We start from the raw sequence: 27,949 nt of genomic DNA, 5'->3' as shown, positions 1-27,949 counted from the left end.
ATGACCCAAGAGGGAAAAGCGGGGAAGCGCCAGGGCATGAACCTTCGCACGCATTTTGCAAGAACGCACGCTCTGATTCAAGCTATAACCTTAAATGAAGGGCGCTTCGGGATCGACCACAAAGATCTGGCACTGCCGAGATGGAGTTGACATGAGCTGTGGCAACATGACTCACGATGTTAACCTGGCGTGACCTTGGAGGAACAAACAAAGTTGAAAGTGACACACAAGTGTAACCATCATGGGTGGCATGCAGGTTGATGTGACGGATAGCTTGGAAATCGAAAGTGGAAGGTTGGCGGACTGTAGACATGGAGTGTGACCCATACTTGATTGGCCCAGTTCACCGTCTCTGATCGAAAGAAACCGGCACTCAAAATTTCTTCATGATTTCTCACAAGGCTTGGAAAACTTGAAATTCATGTCAATTTTGTGTTCACAAAAGGAAACCAGCAAGACTCCAGCCCAACACCGGTCCAACATGCGTTCTTCGGTCAAACTGTCCAAATGGGGCAAGACAGAGAGTCGAAACCCGAGCTTCAGATCGGATGAGCCGACGACAACTGATAATCCGACTCCTGAGAGCTCTGCTGCCGACCCGAGTGTCGATGGGCCGACGGGCCTCAAACTTCTTGCAATCACGCTGGGCTTATGCACAACGCTCTTCTTAGTTGGTCTGGTATGTCGTCTCCGCGCGCGAACGTTCGCGACTCCCTTCTGATTGATACTCACTAGGATAACATCATCTTATCCACCGCCATCCCGCGGATTACGGATGAATTCAGCTCAATCAACGACATAGGATGGTACGGCAGTGCCTACCTTCTTACGACTTGCACGTTCCAACTCACCTTTGGAAAACTCTACTCGCTTTTCTCCATAAAACTATTATATCTGATCTCTATGATTATCTTCGAGGTCGGGTCAGCAGTGTGCGGCGCAGCACCTCGATCGACCGTCCTTATCCTGGGTCGAGCTATCGCCGGTATTGGCTGCGCCGGGATTCTAGCCGGGACGTTTACTATCATCGCCGTCATAATTCCTCTGCCCAAGAGGCCTGCGTACACCGGTCTCGTCGGCGGTGTATATGCGATTGCCTCTGTAGTTGGACCGTTGCTGGGAGGAGCCTTCACGGATAAAGTGACCTGGCGTTGGTGTGTAAGTGATCCTTTCACCGCAGGCTCCTGTGGTATTTGAGATGCTGATGGAGCACAGTTTTACATTAATCTGCCCATTGGGGCCGTTGCATTTGTCATCATGCTCCTTCTTTTCAACCAGCCACCTCGACCGGATAACGGAGAACGCAAGACGCTGCTTGAAAAGATAATGCAAGTTGATCCCGTTGGCACACTCGCACTCATGCCAGCAGTGATTTGTCTTCTGTTGGCACTGCAATGGGGAGGGACCACATATCCTTGGGCCGACCCAAGAGTCATCGTTCTTATTGTCCTCTTTGGCATCCTATCCATTGCTTTTGTCTTCATTCAAGCGAAGAACGGAAAGAACGCAACACTCCCAATCAAGATAATCACGCAAAAAAGCGTTGCTGCAGCATGCTGGTTCTCCGTATGTACAGCTGGGGCAAACTTCACGATGCGACAATACATCCCCATCTGGTTCCAAGCCATCAAAGGAGTGTCTGCCGTTGAGTCGGGATTGATGAACCTTGCCTTGATTCTCGCCACAGCCGTGGCTTCAATCCTGGCCGGGGTAGGCATTACCCAGATCGGGTACTACAATCCCTTCATGATCGCATCGACCATCCTCATGGCCGTCGGCTCGGGTCTCTTGACCACTTGGAAACCGGACATTCCAACACGGATTTGGATTGGGTACCAGGTTTTGTATGGTTTAGGCTCTGGCCAGAGCATGCAAACTCCACTCGTTGTCGTTCAAACGGTCCTACCTATGGAAGAAATCCCGCTTGGGACCGCGCTGGTCATGTTCTTGCAGACGTTTGGAGGTGCCATCTTTATTTCCGTGGCCCAAAACATATTTACCAACGAGCTTCGGGCCGGACTAGCCAGAGACCTGCCGAACATCAACGCCACCGCCATCGTCGATGGCGGTGCAACAAGCATCAGACAGCCGGGAGTGCTGCCACCTGATGCTCTCGGCCCAATGCTGCAAGTCTACAGCAAGTCTCTCACTAACTCTTGGTATGTGGCGGTGGGACTTGCTTGCGCTAGTATAGCCGGAAGTGCCCTTGTGCAATGGAAGACTGTGAAGCAGGCGGGATCGCCTGCCGTCACTGTTGAGAATGGAAATAAGAATGAACGAGACGCAAAGGACGATGGAATGGAGATGGAATTTCATCAAGATCTGAGCACAAATAGATCGAAGAGAACCGACATCTTCAACCAGCGGAACGATGCGATCTAACACCGACATACCTAGAGCTAGAGGATATTGATTAGGAGCCAAAAAGAAAAAATGTTACTGTAGACTTTATTTTCTGATTTGAGAGTGGAAGCTACAAGAAGAATCACCTCACTTATAAACTAGTTTTGTGATTTAAAGAAATCGATGATTCCTTAAGCTGAACGAATAGATTGGAGCAGTTGGCTTTGATACAACATTTCAACTTACGGTAACACCTTCGCCACGTTTGGTCCCTGGAGATGTACTCATGTAGTTTAGAGAGCAAGGATCTCATTTCAATTATTTACTTCAAGACGCTAGGCCAATTTTCCAATGCTCAGAGCATAGAAGCAAAGCATTGCCAGGAGCCCAAGAAGTCGGGTTCGCAGATCAGAATCTCTCGAGATTTGCTTTCGGCCTTCACATGAGCTATGGCACAGCACAAATGCAATTTGGGGTTTGTTGTCTTGGTGAAGAAATACCCAACTTTGAATTTTTTACAGGAAAGCATTACATGCCACGATCTAAATCATGTACTCGCCTACCCAGCCTCTCAGAGAAAAGACGGAGGTTGTCTGTAATATTGATCAACGGCCCACTCTATAGCCCTAACAACCGCCTTTATCTCCGAGTCTTTTTTGGGTGGATGGTGACCACCGGAATGATATAGCTTCTTGGATAGCCTCGGGTCACACATCTGATAACCTACTTCATGCATGTCGTGCATGAAAGGAAAATCTCGCCTACCAGAAACATGAACGGTGGGGATGCGGATGCGCTCCGAAAGCAACAGGGGATGAAGGACGCGGGGAACCGCCTTGCCATCATCCCGGAAGAAGTCTTGGTTGAAGTCGGGTAGGACCGCCCCAATCTTTAGAGCGGATTGAAACGTCCGAACCAAACAATCATTGAAGACTTGCTGCCTTGGCGCAAGATCCTTGATGATCATGCCAGTGCGCCGATATGAGCAGAGTTCCTCGATCTCGTTTTCGCAGTACGTCGAGTCCGCGGAGAACGGGACAACGGATGAAAAAAGAACCGCGAACTTGAAGTCCAGCTCTTCGCCGCTGACCTGTTGGTGATAGATGTATGACAAAGCCAGCGATGCGCCTTGGCTGAAGCCCAGGATGCCGTCGAAAGGCCCAAGTTCAGCAACTGTGGCGGCTATCTCGTTGTGCGCGGCCTGGATCTCGGCTGGTGTATATCCTGTTGTATGCGAGTAGAACGGCCCGCTTAGTGCAGGGCTCATGCCTAAAATGCAGGTCAATGTCAATCTTTGATGCCAAGATAGCCATTTCCAAGCTCCTTGTTGGAAAGGGAGTTCATACCAGGCCCTCGGTGCGATGGCGCGTGGCCATCCACCAAGACAAACTCATAGCTTGCGTCAACCGAACTCATCAACCCAGCCAACTGGCTTTCCAAAATGTTGGCAGAACTGCCGACGCCATGCAATGCAAGAAATCTCATTTTGACAGAGATAATTTGGACGCAATTTCGATACTGCAGACTTGGAAAAAAGGAAATAACCAACGAGCGACAGCGACAAGTGAGAATTATTTTGGAATTCAGTTAATGCCTGTTGAACTTTAGCTCAGAGTTCCAATCTTGGTAGTCAGGTAGGGATTTCCGGGAAGCTAGATTCGGTAGTTTGTGTACGAGTTGCCAATATGAGAAGCGCCGGGGTGTAAGTTTGATGAAAACAAGAGGCCGAATGCGGCATATGACAGGGATGGAGAACCATCCACCCGAGCGACTACGACTGCCATTCACACTCCTGTGATGTGAATGATCGTTTGTCTTGAGGTTTGAAGATGGATTCTATTTGAGACACAAATTGAATACTGATGTGATTTTCCGCAAGTTGTTCATTCTACAAGTCGTCCATCTCGTTACCAAGACCCGTGACTTCATCTCAAGTCAACAAGCAAAGATCAGTACACCATGATCCCATGCAAAGAACAAGAACCAATCGCAATCATCGGGGCTGCTTGTCGCTTGCCCGGTGAAGCGACGTCACTTGGCGGACTATGGGACATGATCAGCCATGGCCGTAGTGCCCACAGAAAAGTTCCGCCTTCGCGGTGGGATGCAGATACGTGGTATCATCCTGACCCTGACCGGAAGGGATCAGTAAGTCGGTTGTTTAATCTCTTGATCTATACATCACTAACGTTATCAACACTCTAAAGATCAGCGTGAAGCATGGATATTTTCTGGAGCAGGATGTGTCCCTATTCGATGCACCATTCTTCTCGATGACAGCCAAGGAAGCTGCGGGGACGGACCCAATGAAACGGCTGTTGCTAGAAGTAAGCTACGAAGGCTTTGAAAATGGTAATTTGGAACTGCGCTGTGTGACTTGAGACCTCACTAACAGCAACAATAGCCGGCGTTTTGATGGACAATTTGATGAACTCCCAAACCGGCGTTTACGTTGGTTGCATGACGAATGACTATGAGCAACTCTCAACTCACGATATCTATGATACAGGAGATTTGGCAGCGTCCGGTATGAGTGAGGCCATGACTGCGAACCGAGTATCATGGTTCTTCGGTTTACGCGGTCCTAGTTTGACACTCGACACTGCATGTTCGTCGAGCCTGTATGCACTTCACTTGGCGTGTCAATCGCTGAAGTCAAGGGAAACCAATATGGTACGGGTGACAATAAAATCTCGTTTTGCGTATGATAATGCCTGCTAACAAAAACTCTAGGGACTGGTGGCTGGCGTCAACTTGATCTTGCATCCTAACTTCATGCATCAGCTTTCTTCAATGCACATGCTCAGTCCCGAGGGTATATCGCACTCTTTCGATCACCGAGCAAATGGCTATGGCCGTGGCGAGGGTATAGGTTGTCTGGTACTAAAACGACTGAAGGACGCTCTTCGGGACGGGGACACCATCCGAGCTGTTATTCGTGGAACCGGAACCAATGCGGATGGAAAAACACCGGGAATCACGCAGCCCAGCTCCGAGGCACAGGCTGAGCTTATCAGGACTACGTACGAGGCAGCCGGCCTCTCGCTCTCGGATACTCAGTATTTTGAGGCGCATGGCACTGGAACCCCTCTGGGTGTAAGTCGAAAACCCACTCCATAGTGTCTTGTGTTTTCAACCAACTGATCGCCAAGGATCCGATTGAACTTTCGGCAATTGGCGCAACTCTCGGCGCGACGCGTTTGTCTGAGACAGAACCCCTCTACGTGGGAAGTATCAAGGCCAATGTCGGCCATACGGAAGGCTGCTCCGGTCTTGCTGGCGTGCTCAAATCTATCTTATGTCTGGAAAAGGGTGTGCTTGTTCCCACGGCCGGCATCGAAAAGCTCAACCCGAAGCTGAAGCTCCGTGACTGGAACCTTGCATTGTCGTCAGAAAACATGGCGTGGCCTTCCAAAGGGCAACGACGCATCAGCGTCAACTCGTTCGGTTTCGGCGGAGCCAACGCGCATGTCATTTTGGACGATGCATATCACTACCTCCGAAACCGCGGACTCGTTGGAAACCATACCACCGCCCATTTGGAGGACTATTCCTCCGAATCTGGTATCAGCATGGGATCAGACTCGCCACGACAAGAGGAAAATAAGCGACTCTTTGTACTTAGTACGAGAGACCAGACAGGCATTGAGCGTCTGGCGCCTCTGTACGCAGACTTCTTGGCGAACAAGGCAGCAACTTCAAATTCTTCATTCTTGGCGGATCTGGCATACACACTGTCAAACCGACGAACGCATCTGGACTTCCGGAGTTTTGTAGTTGCGGATTCCTCATCGATGCTTGAGACTCAGCTGAGAAAGGGACTCCCTCGACTCAAAAGAGTATCGAAACATGACAACCCCATCTTCGTTTTTACCGGTCAAGGAGCCCAGTGGCCAGCGATGGGGAAAGACTTGCTTAACAATTGCATCTTCCGCACCAGCATCCACAGGTCGCAGGTCCTCCTAGAGCACTATGGCTGCCCATGGGATCTGGTCGATGAGCTTTCACGGACTACGAACTCCAACGTGGACTTGCCCCAGTATAGCCAGGTTCTTTGTACGATTCTGCAAATCGCCCTTGTTGATCTCTTACGAGAGTGGGATGTTGTGCCAAAAGCTGTGGTGGGACACTCAAGTGGTGAAATCGGTAAGTATCACACCCAGGGAATTGGGAAGAAACTAGGTGCTAAACCACCCACCAGGAGCTGCTTATGCCGCTGGGCTATTGTCTCGCTGTAATGCTGTCAAAGTAGCATATCTCCGTGGGATCTGCTCCGCCAAAGTCGCCGACAATGTCAGTCCGCGCGTAGGGGCAATGGCAGCAGCTGGTATCTCTGAAGAAGAGGCAGCCAAATTCGTTGAGCAGGTGGCTCCTGGCTCTGTCGTCGTTGCATGTGTCAACAGTCCGTCTAGTGTGACACTCTCTGGAGACAGTGATGCCGTTACTCGACTTTGTGAGCAAATCTCTGCAGATGGAAAGTTCGCGAGGATGTTACGCGTGAAAACTGCGTACCACTCCCCTCACATGACAACCGTTGCGCAGGAGTACATGGATCGTATGGGTGTTTTGATTCCCTTGGCCGAAAAAGACCAAGTCGCCCCCATGTTCTCGTCCTTCACTGGTAACACTGTTACTGCAAGGGACCTCGATGCTTTATACTGGAAAAAGAACATGTGCGAACAGGTTCGGTTCTCACAAGCTATGAAGACTTTACTCAATTACGTGCCGGAACAAACGCAGAGGCGAGGTCGCAACCGCATTCACTGGAGCGCCTTCGTTGAGATTGGCCCCCATACTGCGCTGCAGAGCCCAGTTGCAGAGATCATCAAAATCAGCCAGAGCAAAGCAGCCAAAGAGGCGCCATACTTCTCGGCAATTATCCGTGGAAAAGACTCCGAGGTGACGGCTCTTGAGTTGGCCGGGCAACTCTGGGGTTCCGGTCATAACGTCAAACTTTCCAGGGTCAACTACATCTATCCTGAATCATTACCAACATCACTTCCGGACCTGCCGTCGTATCCTTGGAATCACAGCAGAGGGTATTGGCACGAGTCTGCGACGGCTCGATCGAGCAGATTTCCCCGCGGTCCCCGCACCGATCTGTTAGGTGTGCCAGTAGACTTACAAAACGCCATGGAGCCTAGGTGGCGGAACTATCTACGGATCCTGGAGAACCCATGGATTGAGGACCACAAGATTACCGGGACGGTGCTCTACCCTGCAGCAGGCATGATCGTGATGGCAATGGAAGCAGCCCATCAGCTACGGGACACGTTCAAACACCTGAATGGCATCACTTTTCGCGACCTCAAGTTTGAACGTGGGTTAGTTGTTTCGTCGCGGGAGCAGGCTGTGCAAACCGAGGTCAGTCTGCGGCCTGATGACACACGTTCGTCAACTTGGGCTTTTGCAATCTATTCCACGCAAGCAGGAGGATCTTGGACAAGGCATTGCCATGGAGTTCTCAGCCTGGAGTATGCCAGCAACGGTAATCACAACTCCGACGCCATCCCGAGCTCAGAATGGGCCACGCTTCTGAACGAGTGGGGAGATATTCAGAAAAACGCCACTGAAGAGATCGATATGGAGACGTTCTATGATGAGCTTGAAGTAGTGGGCGTTGCCTACGGGCCGACCTTCAGGAATGTTTTCCAAGCAGGCGTCGTCTCTGGGGAGCATTGTGCCCATGGATCCATCAAAATCCCTGACACCAAGTCTACAATGCCTTTCAACTACGAGTTTCCACACCTGATACATCCAGCGACCATGGATGCCATATTCCACCTGCTGTTTGTTGCGTTCTCTGACGGCAAACCAATGGAAGAAGCCGCGGTACCATACACACTGAAGCATATGTATGTCTCCACGGATCTGCCTCAAGGCCATGGTAGAGTCTACAAAGGCTACGCCAAGCGCTTGCGGACGAGTGGTCGCGAGACATCCGGTGACTTGGTCGTGTCAGATGAAACCTGCAGCAGCCCCAAGTTGATTGCCCGCGATTTCGCTTTGAGGCAAGTTACTTCCTCTCAAGAATCTTCTAAAGCAAGCTATCACAGCTCAAGGCGGGTGTGCGCCAAACTTCGTTGGAAGGAGGATGTGGACTTCATCAGCTCTCCTGCGTCTCTGCGTAGCATAGTTGCGGATCAATCTGGCTTTCCCTGCAACAATGCAGCTTCGACCACGCTTTCGATACTTCTTGACAGATTACACCACAAGAAACCCGATTACAGGATGCTCATAGTCATGCAAGACGCGACCGAAGCTTCTTGGGACTCGGTTCGAGCATTCCTGGACCCTTTGAACAACGGCACCAACTGGCGGCTCCGGAAGACTTTTATTGCGTCTGCCACAAGCAACACTAGTCAGTTGCTGGAGACATTATCAACAGAGGAACAAGGCCAAATCGAACTGCGGGAGTGGCAGCCCAGCAAACAAGAGGGTTTGCCATTTAATAATCAGATTTTTGACATCATGATCGTATGGAGGGCTCCGACAACCCAACAATTGGACCTTTGGACCATGTCTACGCTTCGAGAGTCCCTGGCTCCAATGGGCCTACTTGGTGTCGTCACCCCCGATCACAAAGGTCTTTCCTCGTTTACAGAGGTCGAATCACTTATTGCACCTGCTGGACTCGCAAAAATTGCCATTTTGTCAGATGAAGATCGCAGCCTGTCACTTTTACTTGCACGAAAGCTCACATCACCAACCCCCACCAATAAGCCCTCAGAGGTCTTTCTGCTCTGCAAAACTGATCGTTCATCGGGATGCCAACAACTGGAAAAACTGTTGGTAGAAGGACTTCGCCTTTTTGGCTGCGAAGTGAAGCCTGCAACTTTGTCGGACGCGGAACAGCTCAGGGGCAAACACATTATCTCTTTGCTCGAAGTCGAATCGCCTCTGGTCAACAGATGGACAGAAACAGAGTTCACGCAGTTCAAACGCCTCGTATCTGGTGTAACCCATATGCTTTGGCTAACCAAGGGTGGGCTGATGGAGAACTGGAATGGCGGCTTGGAATTTGCGCCTTCGCAGGGCCTCCTGAGAGTCATGCGAACGGAGTATTCACACATTACTATGCCTCACCTAGATCTAAACAGGTCTGAAAACGTGGATTCTTCCTGTGTCGTCAAAACCATCCTAAATGTTTGGGATGTTTCGGTTTCAGGCGTATATCAGCAACCTGAGATGGAATACGCCGAGCGTGATGGTGCAATCTTTGTGCCTAGGTTCATCGAGGACGACGGCATGGACACTAGCCTTGATCTTCAAGATGGGCTTCCTAAGCCTGTTCAAGGGACATTGTGCGAGGACACGCAGTGGAAACTAACTCGAACAGATGGGCAACTTACTTGGGTCGAAGAAGAGATCGGCTCCCGGACCCTTGGTGACGGCGAAGTTGAGATAGAGGTTGACCACATCGTGCTGCAGGAAGTCTCCAGCACTTTACCAGAACACGATCCACAAACCTATCAGACAACAGCTGTAACAGGCATTATCTCAGGTCGCTCGTCAATAGCCAAATCAGCTGAAGCCGAACAGCGCGTCGTTGCGCTTCACACTGGTCCCTGTCGCACCAAGATCATCGCCAGCGAGGGACTCGTCAGAGTGTTACCCCCCAGCATTGACTCGTCAACCATACTGGAGACGGCTGTAGCCCTATTTGCCGCGCAGTATGCCCTAGAAGAAGCGGCGAGACTGGAGAGAGGACAGACAGTTCTCGTTCACGGAGCGGAGTCCCCACTTGGCCAGGCAGCCTTACAGCGATCTCAAATGGCCGGAGCTGAGGTCTTTGTCACCATCAAAGATCCGGTTGAGAGACACTCGATCTGTCAAAAGTTTGGCCTCGGCCGAGGTCGAGTGTTTGAGAGCGCGTCCAAGACCTGCGTGGCAGATGTTCTTCGACAAACTCAAGGTCGCGGAGCAGACGTTATCCTCAATTGCAGACAAGACGAGTTGACGCCCAACCTCTTCGGTTGCTTGGGGGAATTTGGCACCTTTGTTGATCTTGACCCCGGACGAGCCTCAAAACTATCGTCCACACCACCTTCTCGCCAAAACGCAACTTTTGTCACGGCCAACCCCTCGCGGCTTTTAGAAGCGAGGCCAGCACTAGCCCAGCGCATATGGGCCGAAGTTTTTGAGTTCATTGAAGCCGGAAATTTTTCCCTTCAGACTCCTGGCCTGCTCAAGTCCGTCGCCGACAATGGCTTTGTTGCACCGCAACTTCGCGAGGATGAAGACAGAGGATTGAAGGTTTTGCATGTCGATCGCAACGCCAAAGTCACCCTCCTACCCTTCGAAGTTTCAAAGCTCAGTCTCGATGCGGACGGGACGTACGTTCTCGCCGGTGGCCTGGGTGCTCTGGGCCTGCAGATAGCAGAGATGATGTTCCAGCATGACGCGGGACATGTGGTGTTCCTCTCTCGGTCCGGAGGCGAGAAGAATCAGACAGATCTCGAATCTTTCCGTCGACGTGGACTGAGGGTTGACGCGTTGAAGTGTGACGTAGCTGATGCACCACAAGTTGAGAATGTCGTCCGGCGACTCCAGAGTGATGGACGACACATCAAAGGTGTCATCCAACGTGCCATGGTCCTTGAGGCAAGTGAACCAAGCCCCCAATGTAAATAGATTTCAGCGATTTTCAACGCGTCTAACAGGTCGATAACAGGATGCCATTTTCGAAAACATGACCTACGAGCAGTGGCAAAAGTCAACGCGGCCCAAGGTCCAAGGCACAATGAACCTCCACAACCAAATGCCGAGCAACTTGGACTTCTTCATCTTACTCTCCTCAATCACATGCGTCATCGGCAACGCGGCTCAGTCGAACTATGCCGCCGGGAACACATTCGAAGACGCCTTAGCCCACTTCCGCCGGAGCCAAGGCCTGGCCGCGACGGCGATCGACGTCGGTCTCGTGACGGACTCGGCTCATTTCACGGGCGACTTTGACATGAACGCCTACTTCCAGATGTACGAACACCGTTGGGATGGCCTGCAAACCACGCAACCAGAGCTTGATGCAGTACTGCGGGCGGCTATGGCTGGGCGAACAGCCGATGGAAAACCTGTTGAACCTCAGATTGTCCTTGGTATAGGCAGTTCCATGCCGGTCGGTCCGTCATCAGCGTTGTGGACAAAAGATCCCAAGTTCAGTCACCGAGTCAACCACTTATCGTCCGGCCATTCAGACGCCCCAATAGATGCCGAATCTGCTAAAGAGAGAATGTCGCAAGTTGCCAACTTGCAAGATGCCACGCAGATTGTTGAAGGCGTGCTGAAAGGATACGCGGCTCAAATTATGGACATCAACATTGAGGATGTAGATGTCGAGAAGGCGTTTTATGACTTTGGAGGTATGTGTTGTCGCGACTCTCAGTTATTCGCCACGACTCCTATTGTCAAAAATTTTGCTAACGCTTTTTTTCCTCTTCTTTCTTTTGCAGTTGACTCTTTGAAAGCAGTTGAGCCTCGTAACCGTATCTTTCGAGAACTGGAAAGTGATGTATCCGTGTTTGAATTGCTGAGTCCATCACCGTTGTCAAAACTGTCCGTGGAGGTTGCGAGCAGAAGCAAGTTGGTGGCCCAATATGTCGGAAAAACAGATAGGTCATGACGGATTGGTGGAAGTAGAGGTTGGTCAACTCGTTCTGTGTACTCTGGAGACCCAAGGCTAGTTTCAATTTTTTTTAAAAGATTGCTCTGGCAGCAAGCGCAAAGGCTAAAACTGCACCTGGCGACAATATGCTGCTGGCAACTGTGATAGCGGCAATTCTTCCTATAAACGACTCCGAGAACCCCAAAAACCACTTATTCCGCTTCTTCAACCGCCGGACTAGACCAGATGTTCCCAAAATGAGGTTCGCAAAAGGAACCAGAGCCGCCGTGATGACGAAAATATCCCATTGCAAGAAATCACGGGCTCCGTCGGCGATGACCGTAGGCAAGGTCGGGTCAATGTGCTCTGCTGGCCAAAATACTTCAGAAAACCCATCTCCGCCTGCGGTGAGTAGAGTATATGCGTGTCCGGCCACTGCGGCTACGCCTGAGATCATCAAGGATGCAGCGACATACTTCCTCGAATCTGCCGGCCGAGGATGCCACGCCAAGTATACGGATATTTTCTGCTGAACCCAGGTGAAGAAGGGGTGTGAGACTGTAAGTACCAGAGGCGTGAAACGGTAAAAGGCAATCAATCCCTGCCGCAGGTTGACATCGCAGGCCGAGTTGAAGGCTGGATAGAGAAGCATGGCCGGGGCGACGGCGCCCAGAACCGCAGTCGGGATTAAAGCAAAGGCTTCTTCGGCCGTTGCCGGGCCCGTGATTTCACAGTGGTGCCCATGTGAGTCGGTCTCTTTTTCTAGAAACTGCTCGGCATGGGTAAAGCAGTAGAGGGGATAGACAGCTGCAGCGCCCCATGCTTGGTTGAAAACACCCCAAAACAAGTGCTCCCTACAGGATGACGTTCATCAGCAACTTCTCTGGCATCGAGTAACAAGTTGGGACCTTACACATGTGCCCACCATGATCTTCTGCCCCGCCTCCACCCCAAGACCAACATGCAGTGCGTCGTCGTCTGCATAGTGGTGAAGAGACTAACAAGTAACATCCGATCCGACGTTGACTCGTTGCTGAGAATATTGTTGTAAAATATCACGGCCGGAATCAAGAACTGATCGAAACTGTGAAGGCCTGTGAAGACCGTCCGAAGAGGGTCGCCATTGGGAAATTTGCCGCTCTGCTTGACTGACACGACTGATCCGACTACGCCGCTGCGAATCATTCTTCCCCAAAGGGAGTCGTAACCAGCCAGACTCAATCCAAGAAAATACAAATGCATGGTTTTGGTGCATGAAGTTTCCGCTGCCACCTCCTTGCAGTGCTGAAGATAATGGCACAGAGGGGTATTGGGATGGATGGGTTGGGCTGGATTGGCCTCTTAACATTATGAGCGGCCAAACCTTCCCATTCAGAGCCCTCGGTACAGGCGAGTCATGGCAGGATCTCTTGGTGAGAGCATTACTTCAACTTTAATTTTGTCCCTCCTCTATCAAATGTTCGTTCTGTTGGCTTCGCAGCTGAAATACGAGGGATACTCCCAGACCTCCTTATAGTACTCCAGCGTTCGTGTGAACGTGGCGTAAAGGCACAAAAATCCTCCCAGACCCATTGAAGCTGCAACTAACATCCCTGCCCAGAACGGAGGTATGACTGCCCAAGATGCCATGTGAGGCTTGATGGCCACTTCCACATGAGCCCCCTCTGATGAGCTTTGATTGCTCAGGAACCATCGACTCATCAGTGCTACCGCCACAGTAAAAGCGGCAGCGGCAGAGATCTTTTGTCTCGGCCGACTGACTGTAGGGTCATTGTTGAACGTGGGCCGATGAGTATCCCATGCCTTGGCCAAACCATCTGACCCTTCGTTGGTGGGCTTTTGGAAAAGGATAGTTAGCGATCTATGGTACTCTTTGGGAGGCAAAGAAGAAACCCACGTGGTCTTCCAAGACACCAATTTGGAATCTTTGCAATGTCTTGTAGGCATCCTCTGAGTGGCCGACATACTCGAAACTCTCGGTACCGTCGGAGCCTGCAACATCTTTCAAAACCTCAACACCCCCGGGATGATCATCCACGTAGCCAGATAGGTTGTAAACTGGTTGTGTTATTTAGTACTTCTTCTCATAATAAAGGTTCTCGACTAACCTTTCCCACGGATCGAGACCCAGAGGTTCTCGACATCGTGATGTTTCGCCAACTCGCCCTGACTATACTGTTCCATAACTGGCCGATGTCACACTACGACTGTGCAATGTCGTCTTGTCTGACCTGTGACCGTGTTCGGTTTTTCTGAATCAAGTCATGCCTACGTCTATTCAATCCTTGCCAGACTTACCAGTGTTCAAGGCGTGCCGGATTTGCAAATCCGTTCAAGCTTCGCTTTCGAGAACGGTTGAGCCAGAGATGGCATCGCCCGGGAGGATGTCCGTGCGGATAATACTCAACTGGCGCGCGGTATTCTCTTTTTGGTCTTTCCCGAGCCGTTTTTGCAAGGAGATCCCCGGGTAACTGTTTCTTGCAGGACTGGTCGGCTTCCCGATGTAGGAGAACCTCACGAGCGACGAAGAAGTCATCGTGTGCTTGATTGGGACTCAAGAAGAGAAACCTTGCAGCAGTTGGTAACAAAGCAGCAGCAGCTCCTCCATCCGGCAGCAGCCCGATCCCTTACCGACGAGTTGAATCCCAACCCGCGACGCACTTCAGTCATGTTTCAGCAGCAATTCACCATCGGTCACGGGTCGTTCGAACGATGCCATACGCTGAGCCTTCCAAGTATCAAGAGCATGCAAGAGCTCAAAGCCGGCATTGCAAAAATCTTCTCTGTTTCCGACTCTGACTGTGAGATCTTGGAATCTGGTCCCGGAGACTGTGTACACAGCGGCGGCTGACCCGTCCTGCAGCCATTTGCTTTTACGATCGACGAGACGTTCTCACGTCGCTTGATGACATTGAGAAGAATGAGGGCCCAGTGCAGATTCGGGTGAACGGCGAAGTTGTACGAGAGCCGCCTGGACCGGAGCCGTTGCCGTACGTGGGCAACCGCTACGAGATATACCCGGATCCGCTCGGCAATTATGACCGTCTCTTTGGTCGATACGGGCCAGTCGTCAAGACGGTCAACATGGGCACGACCATCTACCTCACCAACGACCCAGACGTGTCTCATGAGATCCTGCGTGAAGGCGAGTTCTTCACCAAGACGACGTCGGACCCCGGCCACCCGCTGTACTACATGAGAAACAACGAGGCGCTCTTCACGTGCGACAGTGATGCACCGGCCTTCAAGTTGGCGCACAAGTATATCCCGCCCAGCCTGACTCCAAAGGCCGTTCGCCATTACACGCCGACTATTCTGGCCTGTGTCGAGAGGTCCTTCAACGTCTTTGACGAGCTTGACGAACGGGAGCTCGCTTTCAACGTGTACCAGTACACTTTCAAACTGGCCGGAGAAATCATCTGGAAAGTCATTCTTGGGATGGACTTGGGCCACTTCGACTCGATCGACACCAAGCCCCACGAGACGATCCGACTCCTGGGCGAGTACCTCTCCCTCATGAAGAAGACCTCGCTGCGGGGCAGCTGGTACGGCTACCTCCCGTTCGGCACGCCCAAGAGGCTCAAGGTCGTGCGGCAACTCCTATGGGACGGTGTCGCCAAGGGCATCGAGGAGTCGGCCAAGACAGCAGCCAGCGACCTGCCGATGAAAGATGCAGCGATGCACGCGGCCAGCGTCGCCGACTACCTCCGCCGGGCGGCCGACGAGCACGGGGAAAAGCTGCCCGAGGACCTCATGCTCAGCAACTGCGTCATCATGATCGGCGCCGGTTTCGTGACGACGTCCTCGCTGCTCGCCTGGCTCGTCTACGCCCTGGTCAAGTACCCAGGGAACCAGCAGCGGCTGCTCCAGGAGCTCGTTGACCACGGCGCTTCGCCCACCAAGGCGTGGTCGTACGACGAGCTGAGCGGGATGCCGTTCCTGGACAAGTTTGTAAAGGAGACGCAGCGCATGCACAACCCGTCCTTCCAGACGGCGCGGAACGCCAAGCGAGACGTCGTCCTTCCGGGCGGGTACTTCCTCCCCAAGGGGTCCGTCGTCATCCCCACGTTCCCTTCGCTGCACAAGAACCCGGCTCACTGGGACAATCCGACCCGTTTCGACCCTGATAGGTGGGATACCAGCGCCGTCAAGGGACGACACAAGATGTCGTACACGCCGTTTGCGGCGGGGACGAGGGGCTGCGTTGGTTACAATCTCGCATTGTTGGAGGTCAAGAGTGTCATGGCAAAGCTTGTATATCGTTATCACTTCGAGAATGCCTCGGCCGAGGCGGTGGTGTACGACCCGGAGTTCATCGTTGTTCGGCCGCTGAACTTTTACGCTCGAGCAGTCAGACGGACAAAATGGCCGGAAAGACAGATGCAGATTTAGGATTGAGTTATATAAGGACTCCGCAGCCACGTTCAATCAGCTGTGCATTGTTAAATCAAACGAGGTGATGTCCTCAACTTGAAGACATTTATCTTGCCTCACTTAAATCCATAGGCATTCCTTAATTTCCATCGCATCGGCCAAATCTTTGGGCGTTCGTCAAGGTGGTGAGCTCGGCGGGCGAATGCAGCCGCCACCAATCAAGCGCTCCAAACATCAGACTTCACTGCCTCTTTCGGACATATCCGAGACCAACATGGACAATCCCGAGTCAGTGGGCCCCCCGTCTCCGTTGAGTGAGTGTTTTGCGGCGAGAGACAAGTCAGAGGGCTACGCTGGAATTGGATAGCAGCTCCTATTCGAGATTACATTGTGGTTTTCAAGTGCAGTGGCACGCTGAAGACGACACATCTTTTCAAACATGGCAACCAACACGTACACCGCGGCCCCAGTCCATCCGGGCATTGGCTCATCCCTCGAAGGGCCGAGAACTGTGACGACGCAGCTCAGCGTCTTCGATCTCATCCCTCCCCGAGTCTACATCAAGTTCATCGTCTATCTGCCGCTGAAGCCCGATGTCAGCTTCCAGCAGGCGTTTTCTCATCTGCAAGCCGGCCTCCGCACGACACTGCAGCAGTTCCCCTTCCTCGACGGCCGCATTTATCCCCGTGATAAACGACAACCGGGCTGGAGACCCGGGCACATCGTCGTCTCATATGATGCTGCCGGCCAGAGCGATCCCGAGAAACCTCCGCGGCAACTCGTATTCAAAAACCTGTCCCAGGTGCTACCGGACTACGAGGACCTCCGCGACAACGGATTCGAGTTCTCGGCGTTTGACGACGAACTCGTCCTCGCCGCTCCGTTCGTGCCGGATCTCACGGGCGGCGCGGATGTGTTCCTGGCCCAGGCCAACTTCGTCAACGGCGGCTGCATCCTCGCGACCGGGTTCCACCACTCAGCCAGCGACGCCACCGGTATGGTGACGGCGATGCGCGCCTGGTCGGAGCACTGCAGAAACCTGGGTCGGCCACACGATGATGCCGACATGTGCAGCTGGCTGGCCCCGGAGAGCTTCGACCGGACTCTGCTCGAGCGGCTGTGGAGCAAATCCCCGGCCAAGCCCGCTTCCGACATCCCGCGCGACACGTGGGGCTTCCTTGGCTTCCAGCCTCCGGGAACGGAGGAGGAGGACCCGGCGGCGGCGGCGGCGGCGGAGGATATGGCCCCATCATCGGCTCCGGTTCGGACCATGGAGTCTAGCATATTCTACATCTCCCCGGAAAGCTTCAATAACTTGAAAAAAGACGTTCTGTGTAGCTCTCCCAACGACGACGACAACGACGACGACACGGCTCTTTCGGCGAACGATGCGCTGTTGGCCCTTTTCTGGCGCGCTCTAATGAAAGCGCGGTACAACGCCGCAAATGCGGCGGGTAAGGCCACGCCGCCAGGGGAGATTTCGTACCTGGAGTCGCCGGTGGACGGCAGGCCGGACTTTGACCCGGCGCTTCCCTCGTCGTACGCCGGAAACCTCGTCATCGTCAACAAGGTCCCGATGCCGGTGGCCCAGCTCGCCTCGCCCGAGACCAGCCTGCGCGACGTCGCGCAGCGGATCCGCGCGCAGGCGGCCAAGGTGAACCCGGGCCTCGTCAAGGACGCCTTCACCCTCATGCGGGAGGTGCCGGACTACACGAAGCTGAAGCACGCCTTCACCCGTCTCGACGGGTTCGACGTCATGATCACCTCGGTGCTGCTGCTGCCGCTGGACGAGATCGACTTTGGCGGCGACGTCTTTGGCAACGACGGCAGGCCCGAGTCGCTGCGCCCCCTGATGGACGCCTTCAACGCCAATTTCCGGCTGTGCATGGTGTTGCCGATGAAGGGCCACGGCGGCATAGAGCTGCTGGTGAGCTTGTTCGCCGACGAGATGGAGCAGTTGTTGCAGGATGACGAGTTTGCCAAGTACGCTGCTTTCTGCTGTCACTAAAACACGAGGCGTAGAGAATTAACTTCACCGGATTTGCAACCAGCTCTGTCTCCCTTGAATGCTTCTTCTTTCGCCCCTGTATGCCTGCCTGTTGTTCACCTGGCCACCTTGACTGGTGATTTTGTCAATCGCGCCAGCACGTGTGCAAAATAGAGCCAGACATTCGACGAAAACGACGATGACTACCTGCATATTCATCCCATCGATGAGGGCGGCTCTCAGCTGGTTAACACGGAAGACAGACAGATAGACAGCCTTGTTTCTCGAAGGGCGCACCAGCTCACAAGTTCCCAGGACAGCGGTGAACCCGGTCCGGAACTAAACACAATCGTCGTCTTAGCTGCTGGATCGGTCGCGTGTCGGCACCCCCCCCCCCCTCCCCCTCTTGTGACGCTGAACAACGGACTCTAAGCCCTAGTTCCAACGCCCTCTAACTTCATACAGCGCATCCCATCCATCATGCACTGCTTATCGGGCCAGGCGTCATTTGCGACAACTCATAAACACACCTCGGCAAGTGATCATGGGGTGTATGCCTGCATTTTTTTTTCTCGATTGCTTCCAGCGGATTTGTGCGCATCGTCTGAAGCCACCCACGCAAAGGTTTTGTACCACATGTTGAATAGGCTCTTCGGCGGGCGGCAATTTGCCTTTGCCTTTGCCTTTACGGGCCCTTAGCAAGATCCCCGCGGCGCCCGCCCGCTGCTGGTCCCCTCGGCAGTATGAGGCATTTGATGGTTGTTGGGTTCCCTACCGAGTCGGACAAAAAGTTGGGGGGGGGGGGGGGGGGCTGTGGTGCGGAGATCCTGGTCCTAAGGAGATGGGATGCCTTCCAGGTTGCATGCGAGAAACGGCTAGAACAGGGCGAGACAATCTACGATGGCTTGAGACCCCGAGAGACGCTCTGTCCAAGTCATTCATACACACAAAATTCCTCTATCTCATGATGCCGAGACACGCCTCTCGCTACGATCGAAGCAAGGGTCGGCATGCATTCATGGGTTGGTGGTGAGCTGTACGATGTATGTTGTGAGTGTGTGTGTTGGATGGGCCCTGGAGATCAGCTGCGTTTGATGAATTGGCAAATGCCTCTCTCTCCATCTCTTTGATTCCGACACAATGAGGCAGATATTGTATTGGGCAGACACCACTCACTAGTGTCGTGTACAGGCGTGTGAAAAGTTTGTTCGGACTCCGCCCCTCTTGAGGCTGTGCTGTGCTGCGCTGTGCTGGTGTTGATATGCCACCCAGCCGGAAACAGACCTGATCGGGACCCGGCTAATAAGAATAAAGGGTTTCATTTTACAATTTTACAGTCTTGCCCTTGCGCTTCTCACCAAAAGCTTGAAACGTGCCCTTCCCATCCCACCAGCTCAGCTAGCTGCTTATCATCACATCTTCAACTTTGGCCGTCGTCCTTCATTCATCGCACAAACGATAACGCCCGTCTCGCTGCCTCTCTCCCAGGACTAGATCCCCCGATCAAAAAAAAAAAAAAAAAACTCCCCCCCCCAGAAAAAAACAGCTATCATAAGCCTCATTCATCAACGCATTCACTGCGGCCTCAACCCGAACTATTGGAATGGTAACGGTTTGCGCATCAAAAGACTCTTGCAAGAGTTTGCCAGGCTATGGCACGCGTCTCAAGGAGCGACACCCACGATCCCGCCACTTTGCCGAACCTTGAACGGTGAACATACCGCACAACCGACCGGCTCTTCTCTTGCAGCGGTTTCCTACGAACGATGAACTGCACGCTCCTTCAAATTAGATCCTAGAGAGCTTTCATTGCGGATTGATTGCGAAGCCTCCCATCATACAATACCATGGCGCGCCAGACAGATGACCATGCTTACGAAGGGCCCTGGGACCCCTCGCGGCTGTCCCCCAACATGGCCTCCCGACAAGTCGACGTCTCCAGCCCTCGCGGCAGAGATGCCGAAACCGGCCATGTTCGCGACTTTGCGAACCTGTCCAACCTCGAATCCCCCGTCATGCAGCCCCTGAGCAGGCGTCCTACCATCGAGTCGTCCCGTCGGACGGTGTCTCCTCCCAACTCCGTCAAGGCCTTCGCCAACGCCCGCCGACGAGGACAGGATGCCGATGTGCACGACGCAAGACCAGGCCGCAGACAGCTGGGCGACTCGAATGACGAGAAGGAGGACACGGGCCCGGAGAAGCGCACTGGCGGCGGTCCTCCCCATAGTGTCAACAGCCGGTTGGACGTCCCCGATGCCCAACGTACCTCCGACCGGGTTGCCGTGGTCAAGTTCTTGGGGGAGATGAGCAAGCGCGAGAACCCGAGGGATGGACTTGACATCGACTTTGAATGTCTCCAGACCCTTATCGACTCGGAGGACCGTGACCGCTTCGCGGACCCCGACTTTGGCAATCTCCCCGACAGCTCCATCCCGACCGTCGTGCCCATGTTCACTTCCGACGGGGACTACATCGACATGCCGTCCGAGCCGGTTTCGGACTCGGGCGACAAAGAGACCGGAGCCCACGGGCGGCCGCCGCCGCCGCCGCGGCCCAGGACCGTCCATCAGGGCGAGCAGAGCCGCTTCAACTTCTTCTCCTCCGCGCTGGAGTCCACCATCCACGCCGCCGAGTTCGGCGACCTCGTCCTGCCGGAAGAGAACATCAGGTCTCTGTTCGACCTCCCCCCCGAGGGCGACTCCGACGGCGTCTGGTGGCTCAACATGAACAGCCCGAGCGCCAGCGAGGTCTGGACCATCTGCAAGGCGTTCGGCATCCACCCCCTCACCATCGAGGACATCATCCACAAGGAAAGCCGCGAGAAGATCGAGCTCTTCCCGTCCTACTACTTCGCCTGCTTCCGGTCCTTCACCGTCGTCGAGGAGGACGGCGAGACCGACTACCACCCCTTCAACGTCTATGTGGTCGTCTTCAAAGAGGGCATCATCAGCTTCAGCTTCACGTCGAACCTGCATGCTTCGCGGGTCCGGTTCCGCATCTCTCAACTCAAGGAGCAGGTGTCTCTGAGCAGCGACTGGATCTGCTACGCTCTGATGTAAGTTGTAGAACGTCTCACCCCCCTTCCGATGATCGACGTTTGGTCAAAGTTATGATTTTGTGTTCCAAGAACCGGAAGCTAATCGAACATTCAAGCGACGACATCGTCGACTCGTTCGGCCCGGCCATCAACCAGATCGAGCACGAGGCCGACGCCATCGAGGACCAGGTCTTCATCACCCGCGTCGAAGACAACCAGGCCTTCCTCCGCAAGATCGGCTACACCCGCAAGAACGTCATGAGCCTCATGCGCCTGCTCGGCGGCAAGGCCGACGTCCTCCGCGCCTTCACCAAGCGCTGCACCGAGGACTACGAGGTCACGCCGCACATGGACATCGCCCTGTACCTCGGCGACATCCAGGACCACGCCGTGACCATGATGAACAGCCTGGTGCACTTTGACACGATGCTCTCGCGCTCCCACAGCAACTACCTCGCCCAGCTCTCCATCGACAACATCGACATGGGCAACCGCACCAACGAGTTCCTCAGCCGCGTCACCGTCATCGCCACCGTCATCGTGCCCCTCAACGTCATCTGCGGTCTCTTTGGCATGAACGTCAAGGTGCCCTGGGGGGATGACCAGAACCTGAACGCTTTCTTCGGCATCCTGGGCGGCATCCTGGCCTTTGCGCTTCTCTCTGTGATTCTGGCTCGGCGGTTCAAGTATCTGTGAAAAAGGGCGGGTGGTGCCAAGGCAAGGCAACGGGGCTGGCTGCTGTGACAAATGTGATTTAAATCAGATCCGTATTTATTTCGTTCAAGTATTTCCATCTCGCTATTGCTTCGGCTCTGCTACGTCATCCTTCACCATCATTGGCTGTGTATGATACTGAACACTCCAAGCTGCGAATCAGAGTTGAAGAAGAGGCCCGCGACAAGGATGAATCAGGTTGATGACTGGATTCATTTATCGTCCCTTCTTCCTCGATGTGAAGAGAATTCCCTTTTGTTAGACATGTAGCGTGTCTAAAACCTGACAGCGGTGCTTGCGACACCCCCAAGGTTCATCAACCATTTTCCTTCATGTCCATGACAATCATTTTACCCTCAAACTTTTTCCAGAGATCAAGTACCTCGATAACCCTTCCGAGAATCTGGACCCAGGACCTGTTGGAAAGGCTCATGTGACAGCCCAAGATCTCGTGGGAGACGATGCACTGCGTATCTTTACCAGCAATTGCTGTCAGGCTGCCGGATCGCTCGGCCTACTATTCCAACATCTCTGGTAGGAAAATGAGAGGACTACAACATCAGCCACTCACTCTAGACTACTCAAGAGTATCACTTTCATTTGCCCCCTTCATACTTGTTCGATGCCATTTGACGGGGTACAATATCCACTCTTGTCAACCTTTGCATCCTCCCTATCACTTAGACTCTTCGCCTACCATGGTCTGTTCCTGCGAAGCTTTATTCAACCCTGTGCCGCGCCCAAGAGTTTTCGTCTTCCGGATCTTCCATCGGGTGCTTATAAAACAGAGGTTTCCCTTCTGCCTCACTGTGCCAGAGCTCTCTTCAACGACATCGTTCACGTCTCAGTTCATCATGAAGGCCTCACTCCTCTTGGGCGCCGCCCTCATCTCCTTGGCGCTGGGCGGAGCGCTTCCCAATTTGACCAAGGTAGACTACAGCGGCTTCAAGGCCCTCCGCCTTACTCTCCCTGAGGGTGCCGCGAATCTCACCGACCAGATCAATGAGCTCGCTGCAGCCATCCTCAACTCCGACTCCGGGGATACGCTCGACATCGTCTCCTCTCCCGAGAACGTCGATGCCATCAGCCAACTCGCAGCCAACACAACAATCCTTATGGAGGATATGGGCGCTTCTTTCGCCGAGGAGTATTTTTCAACCGACTATACTGGTAAGAGCTGTCACTTGTGAATATCGGCCCTGGCTTTGACTCACAGAGAAAACACCCAGCTCCCGACGATAACTGGTTCACTGCCTACCACAGCTACGCAGACCACCTGACCTTTCTCAACGACCTCCAGAGCAGCTTCCCTTCTCATTCTGAGGTCTTCACTCTCGGGAAAACGTTCAACGGTCGTGCCTTGACCGGCATTCACATCTGGGGCAGCGGAGTCAAGGGATCCAAACCCGCCGTTGTTCTTCACGGCACCGTACACGCCCGCGAATGGATCACGACCTTGGTGAGAAGGCAGCTTAGGGGATTCCCCATGGTGGCTTCTGAGTGAATCACTAACAGCTTCTGGCAGACCACTGAGTACATGGCCTACCAGCTCCTGAGCAAGTACGCCACGGACCCTGTCGTCAGGGCCGTCGTTGACAAGTTTGACTTTTATATCACTCCAATCGCCAACCCCGACGGTAATTATGCGCCCAGCTCTCGGACCAGACGAGTCAATGAGACCAGCCATAGCTAATTCATAAACTTCTCCCAGGCTTTGTTTACACCCAGACCGAAGACCGTCTGTGGCGCAAGAATCGCGAGAATGTCTTTGGCCACTATTGCGTCGGACGCGACCCCAGCCGCAACTGGCCCTTCAAGTGGGAGTTTGGAGGAAGCGATACCACCAACCCTTGCCTTGAAACCTTCAAAGGCCTTGCCCCCGGCGACTCTCTCGAGGTCAAGGCCCTCAAGGCCCAGATCGACTCGCTCTCCGCCTCCAAGGGCATCTCGCTGTTCCTCGACTTTCATTCCTTTGGCCAGTATATCCTGTGGCGTGAGTAATTCTCCCTGTCCATCATTACCTTCCCGCGATCGGGTCCTGGCAGTCACTCTTGGGACAAACCGCATGCTGATGTATATACGTCGCCAGCCTTCGGATACGATTGCACCCTCGTCGGCACGGATGAGACGTCTCTGAGGAGCCTGGCCGAACGCGCTGCCGCCGACATCATGGCCGTGTATGTCACCATGTACCAGGTTGGCAACTCTTGCCGCCTTCTGAAGCAGACGACCGGCTCCAGCGCCGACTACGTCCACGGCGTCGCCGGGTCCAAGTACACATACACATTCAAACTCAGGGACCTGCTCACCTATGGCTACTCCCTCCCGGCCAACCAGATCCAGCCGACCGTCAACGAGACATGGGCGGCCGTCCTTCCCATGCTTCAAGCTGTGTAAGAATGAGGTTGGGTATGGGGTCTTCTTTGTGCGCGTATGTTAAGGGGGGGGGGGGTTGATCGCGGTAACCGTTTTTTTAATGCAGCTCCAGCTTTTATGTTGCTTGTTTCTAACCAAGCCTTGCCGAATTCTTGGAAGAACCGCTGAGATCCTTGCGTTCCGCATGTTGCATAGTGAAAACTCATTCTAGTATAATCAGCTGATTTGATTTAAAAACAACCTCTCACTGCATCTATATGTTGCTGTCTATAACTCTTCACTCGCACTTCGGCATCTCCAACCTCGTCTTCAAAATCACCCAAGCAAGACCGTAGCCATCATCGATCATTCAGCTCACTCGTCAAGTCCAGCAAACTCTCGACCTCGTGGGAGCGATCATTGACACCGGTGATTAAGTCGGACTCGACGATGGCAGTCCTCCACTCCTGGAGCTCGACCATCAGGTTTCCAGGGTCGTTCTCGGCGACCGCGGCGATGTCGTCAATGATCTCGAGCATCATCTCCTGCTTCAACCGCACCTTGTGAGCCATGATCTCCAGTTCGGTCTGCTGGCCCTGGAGCTCGGACGCGAGCCTCTCGATCATCTCCGTGGCGCGGCGCATCTCCTGGGCAGAGTCCATTAGTTCCCTCACCGTTCGGCTCATGGCCTGGTCGCTAGCAGTCACAGCCCGGTTACGTCTGTCTATCTGTGCAATCTGCCGCATTGTGAAAGAGGTAATGTCATACAGTGGCGGACGCCTTGACGATCCGCAGGAGTGCGGGTTGTTGAGCAGCGAAGCTGAGGGTATCATGGCTGGAGGTGGAGTCACGGGGTCGCCCGAATGAGTTTGAATCCAGCGATCCTTTTCGACCTTGACTCCGTTGTGGTTGATGCTTGTGATAGGGGAGTCTTTTGCACTGTTGTTTTGCGCGCAGACTGACCTCAATGTCATGTCTGCCACGTCTTCACTTACTGCGTCGATATTGACGCGAAGAGTTGCTTCGGGTGTTGTCGGTCGAGGAGCTGTAGCAGTAGTCCCTGCGCTTTGGTCAATTCGAGTATCGGTAAGCGAAGTCTCACCTGAACTGATGCTGGGAGAGCCCAGCTCGGACGTGCTCGGGAAGGCTGTCAAGTCCTGCCGACTCGAACGGTTTCTGGGAGTAAATAGGCGTTGCAGCATTTTGCTTTATGGGAGTGTTGTGTTTTGTTGGTTGTTCTCTTGCTGTCGAAAAATGAGCGATAACAGGCGAAATTCACCTCTTCTTATCCTAGAAGGACGAACTTTCCCCTGTTTTGAACGAGAACAATGATGTTGTGTTCCCTTTCATCAACAACACAAAGGATTCAAAAGTTTTCAACCTGTACTGGAAAACCGACATCAGAAAAGCAAGCCTGCTCTTACGAACAGAAGGCTCATCTTGAGGCTATGATTTAACAAGTTTCATCCCTTTGGATTGGAATTCTTGTCTTGAGAGGCCATAGCAGATCATGAACTACTCTCCCCTCTTCTGGTCAGAATGAATCATAGCACTGTTCATCAACAAATGTTGGTGATGCAGTAGTGGTCACCCCGACTCCTCAACACAACCTGTTGCAGTTACTAGTCACCGCAATCAAAGATGAGGACACAAACAATGGACCATATGTTCGATTGGTTTGGTACATTGAGTCGGTGTTCGTACTCGTATGGACCATCTGACTATCTTGACCTCTACGTGGGTTTACTAGGCCAACTCTTGAAGCGCTACTTCCACGCAACTGTGGCACCGGTGTTGTGAGACTCTCTGGCTAGCTCAATGATTCTGATCGCATCGCGCGATTGCGTGGCCTTCACCTCCAGCTCGGCCTTACCATTGATGGCATCGGCTAGGTTCTCATACACGCCCAGCCAGCGACCGACGATGGACGGGTACTTGCCGACATACTTCTTTGTCGCCTCATCAAACCGTTGGACCTTTCCGTCGAACTCCTTGTACGTAGTCAGAGTCCCGTACAGCTCGGCTGGCTCCTCGCCGAATCCGGGCTCCAGCGGCTTGCGGCCCTCTGCGATCTGCTCTTCTTGGGGGCACGTGCTTCTTTGTTGGAACTGCAAGGGGGCGGTGTTTAGAAAGGTCGGAAGGAAAGCGAAAACTGTGGATGGGACTCACCTTCAGCCATGATCCCTTTGTTCCTCGGACGAGGTGCTTCAACTGCTGTGCCATGGGCGTGGTGACGGAGGTCTTGACGGTGACCAGGAGGTCCTTCTGGGGACCGTCGTACTGCAACACGATGGTAAAAGAATCCTCGACTCCACTGTCGATGCCTCGCTGCGCGCGGAAGAAGCCAGTCACCGACTTCGGACGACCAAACAGAACAACAGCTTGGTCGATGCTGTGGGTTCCTGCGTCGGACGGCGTTTAGCTATTGTCGTACAACGCTGAAAGTGATGAGAACGTGTGCTTACCGAGGCCAAAGGCCATGCCGTCTCCGGGGGTGTATTCCTTCTTGGTCATATGGGCGAGCCAAGGGGGCGATTCAAAATCGTAATGGATCTCAGCCTCCTTGATATCACCCAGCGCATCCTCTTTGATGAGCTTTCGCAACGTTTGAAAGTCTCCATCCTGGTGAGTTTGTCAGTTGCCTATGAGACACTAAGCCCGTCAGGTTGGCTCAATTACCCATCTACGGTTCTGGAAACACGTCAGAATCAGACCCTTGCTGTTGGCAAGTTCGATGACGCGGTCCGCCTCTTCGGACGACCGTGCGAAAGGCTTGTCGACGATGGCTGTGCATTTTGTCAACGTCAACCTCCAAAATCCACAAAGACCAGCTTGCGCGTGATGGAGCTCGGGATTGCCCGTACCATGCTTTCCGGCTTGCAGCGCCTTTTCTGCAAACGATGCGTGTGTGTCGGTGTGGGTGGCCACAACGATGAGCTGCGTGTCGGGGTCGGCGAAGAAGTCCTCGGCGGTGCGGTAGTGTCTGATGTTGGGAAAGTCGACTTTGCAGTGGGAGCCGGCCGGTGCCGAAGACGGGTCGCTCGGCGCCTCGGCTCTTTGCAGGATCGCAATCACCTCGTAGTCATTGTTCGCCGTGATAAATGGGAGGTGGAAGCTCTTGGCGGCAAAGCCATAGCCCACGACACCGACTTTGATGGTTGACATGTTGGAGGTTTGGGCGATATCGTCCAGCTATGACTGATCTTGAACAATGAGCTGGATTTCTTCGAAAGCTCTGGGTAACGATTCCCCAGCTGCTCGACGTCCTTTTATGCCCGGATCCGTGGATGCGGGGCATCTTCGCAATTGTGGCTCGCGGACGCGGCATCGAGGGGGGCATGTCGGGACCAACGCCGATACTCCCCGGCCGATCCGCAGTCAACTCGAGAGTCGAAGAACCTACCATCTGGTCAAGGTCCGGGGTCGATGGTGTCGTTGCGTGCGAATCAACATTAGACTACTCTGTAGTCTAGTGGAATGGGGTCCAGGATCATTTCATTGAACTATTTCTTCCTTTGCCAGTTAAACTCCGACA

General features: G+C 53.4%; 12 protein-coding genes across 12 annotated transcripts; 6 read left to right on the top strand and 6 right to left on the bottom strand.

The window, feature by feature from the left end:
* Positions 1-481: 481 nt before the first annotated feature.
* Positions 482-2,382, top strand: CDEST_10994 (Putative major facilitator superfamily, MFS transporter superfamily; the record flags this gene model as incomplete). The annotated part of the gene is made up of 3 exons (XM_062927150.1): positions 482-679; positions 736-1,158; positions 1,216-2,382. The coding sequence occupies 3 exons, from the start codon at positions 482-484 to the stop codon at positions 2,380-2,382; spliced, it is 1,788 nt and encodes a 595-aa protein (XP_062783201.1).
* A 532-nt stretch (positions 2,383-2,914) lies between these two features.
* On the bottom strand, positions 2,915-3,828 carry CDEST_10993 (Putative serine hydrolase FSH, alpha/Beta hydrolase; the record flags this gene model as incomplete). Its single annotated transcript, XM_062927149.1, has 2 exons — positions 2,915-3,612; positions 3,690-3,828. The coding sequence occupies 2 exons, from the start codon at positions 3,826-3,828 to the stop codon at positions 2,915-2,917; spliced, it is 837 nt and encodes a 278-aa protein (XP_062783200.1).
* A 474-nt stretch (positions 3,829-4,302) lies between these two features.
* Positions 4,303-11,965, top strand: CDEST_10992 (Putative Acyl transferase domain superfamily, polyketide synthase, ketoreductase domain, thiolase; the record flags this gene model as incomplete). Its single annotated transcript, XM_062927148.1, has 7 exons — positions 4,303-4,491; positions 4,551-4,695; positions 4,748-5,016; positions 5,077-5,439; positions 5,496-6,489; positions 6,545-10,938; positions 11,018-11,965. The coding sequence occupies 7 exons, from the start codon at positions 4,303-4,305 to the stop codon at positions 11,963-11,965; spliced, it is 7,302 nt and encodes a 2,433-aa protein (XP_062783199.1).
* Positions 11,966-12,038: 73 nt separating this feature from the next.
* Positions 12,039-13,189, bottom strand: CDEST_10991 (uncharacterized protein; the record flags this gene model as incomplete). The annotated part of the gene is made up of 2 exons (XM_062927147.1): positions 12,039-12,801; positions 12,861-13,189. 2 exons carry the CDS (start codon positions 13,187-13,189, stop codon positions 12,039-12,041), a joined length of 1,092 nt encoding a protein of 363 aa, XP_062783198.1.
* Positions 13,190-13,808: 619 nt separating this feature from the next.
* CDEST_10990 (Putative cytochrome b5-like heme/steroid binding domain, cytochrome b5, heme-binding protein) lies at positions 13,809-14,131 on the bottom strand (the record flags this gene model as incomplete). The annotated part of the gene is made up of 2 exons (XM_062927146.1): positions 13,809-14,005; positions 14,056-14,131. 2 exons carry the CDS (start codon positions 14,129-14,131, stop codon positions 13,809-13,811), a joined length of 273 nt encoding a protein of 90 aa, XP_062783197.1.
* A 148-nt stretch (positions 14,132-14,279) lies between these two features.
* Positions 14,280-14,483, bottom strand: CDEST_10989 (uncharacterized protein; the record flags this gene model as incomplete). The annotated part of the gene is made up of 1 exon (XM_062927145.1): positions 14,280-14,483. The coding sequence occupies one exon, from the start codon at positions 14,481-14,483 to the stop codon at positions 14,280-14,282; it is 204 nt and encodes a 67-aa protein (XP_062783196.1).
* Positions 14,484-14,615: 132 nt separating this feature from the next.
* Positions 14,616-16,339, top strand: CDEST_10988 (Putative cytochrome P450; the record flags this gene model as incomplete). Its single annotated transcript, XM_062927144.1, has 2 exons — positions 14,616-14,748; positions 14,811-16,339. 2 exons carry the CDS (start codon positions 14,616-14,618, stop codon positions 16,337-16,339), a joined length of 1,662 nt encoding a protein of 553 aa, XP_062783195.1.
* A 421-nt stretch (positions 16,340-16,760) lies between these two features.
* Positions 16,761-18,569, top strand: CDEST_10987 (Putative chloramphenicol acetyltransferase-like domain superfamily; the record flags this gene model as incomplete). Its single annotated transcript, XM_062927143.1, has 1 exon — positions 16,761-18,569. One exon carries the CDS (start codon positions 16,761-16,763, stop codon positions 18,327-18,329), a length of 1,569 nt encoding a protein of 522 aa, XP_062783194.1. The 3' UTR covers positions 18,330-18,569.
* A 1,103-nt stretch (positions 18,570-19,672) lies between these two features.
* CDEST_10986 (Putative Mg2+ transporter protein, CorA-like/Zinc transport protein ZntB) lies at positions 19,673-22,293 on the top strand. Its single transcript, XM_062927142.1, has 2 exons — positions 19,673-21,363; positions 21,462-22,293. The coding sequence occupies exons 1-2, from the start codon at positions 20,156-20,158 to the stop codon at positions 22,039-22,041; spliced, it is 1,788 nt and encodes a 595-aa protein (XP_062783193.1). The 5' UTR covers positions 19,673-20,155; the 3' UTR covers positions 22,042-22,293.
* A 464-nt stretch (positions 22,294-22,757) lies between these two features.
* CDEST_10985 (Putative peptidase M14, carboxypeptidase A) lies at positions 22,758-24,456 on the top strand (the record flags this gene model as incomplete). Its single annotated transcript, XM_062927141.1, has 5 exons — positions 22,758-23,229; positions 23,289-23,518; positions 23,585-23,696; positions 23,771-24,052; positions 24,149-24,456. 5 exons carry the CDS (start codon positions 22,758-22,760, stop codon positions 24,454-24,456), a joined length of 1,404 nt encoding a protein of 467 aa, XP_062783192.1.
* A 317-nt stretch (positions 24,457-24,773) lies between these two features.
* CDEST_10984 (Putative peptidoglycan binding domain-containing protein) lies at positions 24,774-25,160 on the bottom strand (the record flags this gene model as incomplete). Its single annotated transcript, XM_062927140.1, has 1 exon — positions 24,774-25,160. One exon carries the CDS (start codon positions 25,158-25,160, stop codon positions 24,774-24,776), a length of 387 nt encoding a protein of 128 aa, XP_062783191.1.
* A 917-nt stretch (positions 25,161-26,077) lies between these two features.
* Positions 26,078-27,686, bottom strand: CDEST_10983 (Putative gfo/Idh/MocA-like oxidoreductase, NAD(P)-binding domain superfamily). Its single transcript, XM_062927139.1, has 5 exons — positions 27,279-27,686; positions 27,094-27,200; positions 26,880-27,036; positions 26,584-26,816; positions 26,078-26,522 (listed from the first exon to the last, which is right to left on the bottom strand). The coding sequence occupies exons 1-5, from the start codon at positions 27,577-27,579 to the stop codon at positions 26,181-26,183; spliced, it is 1,140 nt and encodes a 379-aa protein (XP_062783190.1). The 5' UTR covers positions 27,580-27,686; the 3' UTR covers positions 26,078-26,180.
* Positions 27,687-27,949: the final 263 nt, after the last annotated feature.

Source organism: Colletotrichum destructivum, chromosome 7 (assembly GCF_034447905.1).
Source record: "Colletotrichum destructivum chromosome 7, complete sequence".
NCBI classification, from domain to species: domain Eukaryota; kingdom Fungi; phylum Ascomycota; class Sordariomycetes; order Glomerellales; family Glomerellaceae; genus Colletotrichum; species Colletotrichum destructivum.
Note: the sequence above shows the minus strand (reverse complement) of the source record. Positions and strands in the feature narration are given on the sequence as shown.

Bases quoted from the DNA above. Each gene is read 5' to 3' on its own strand.
- CDEST_10986 (XM_062927142.1), top strand. From the start codon at position 20,156: ATGGCGCGCCAGACAGATGACCATGCTTACGAAGGGCCCTGGGACCCC. The intron at 21,364-21,461 runs GTAAGTTGTAGA...CGAACATTCAAG, and splicing joins TGGATCTGCTACGCTCTGAT to CGACGACATCGTCGACTCGT.
- CDEST_10983 (XM_062927139.1), bottom strand. From the start codon at position 27,579: ATGTCAACCATCAAAGTCGGTGTCGTGGGCTATGGCTTTGCCGCCAAG. The intron at 27,037-27,093 runs GTAATTGAGCCA...CAAACTCACCAG, and splicing joins GTTTCCAGAACCGTAGATGG to GATGGAGACTTTCAAACGTT. The intron at 26,817-26,879 runs GTAAGCACACGT...CGTCCGACGCAG, and splicing joins CGGCATGGCCTTTGGCCTCG to GAACCCACAGCATCGACCAA.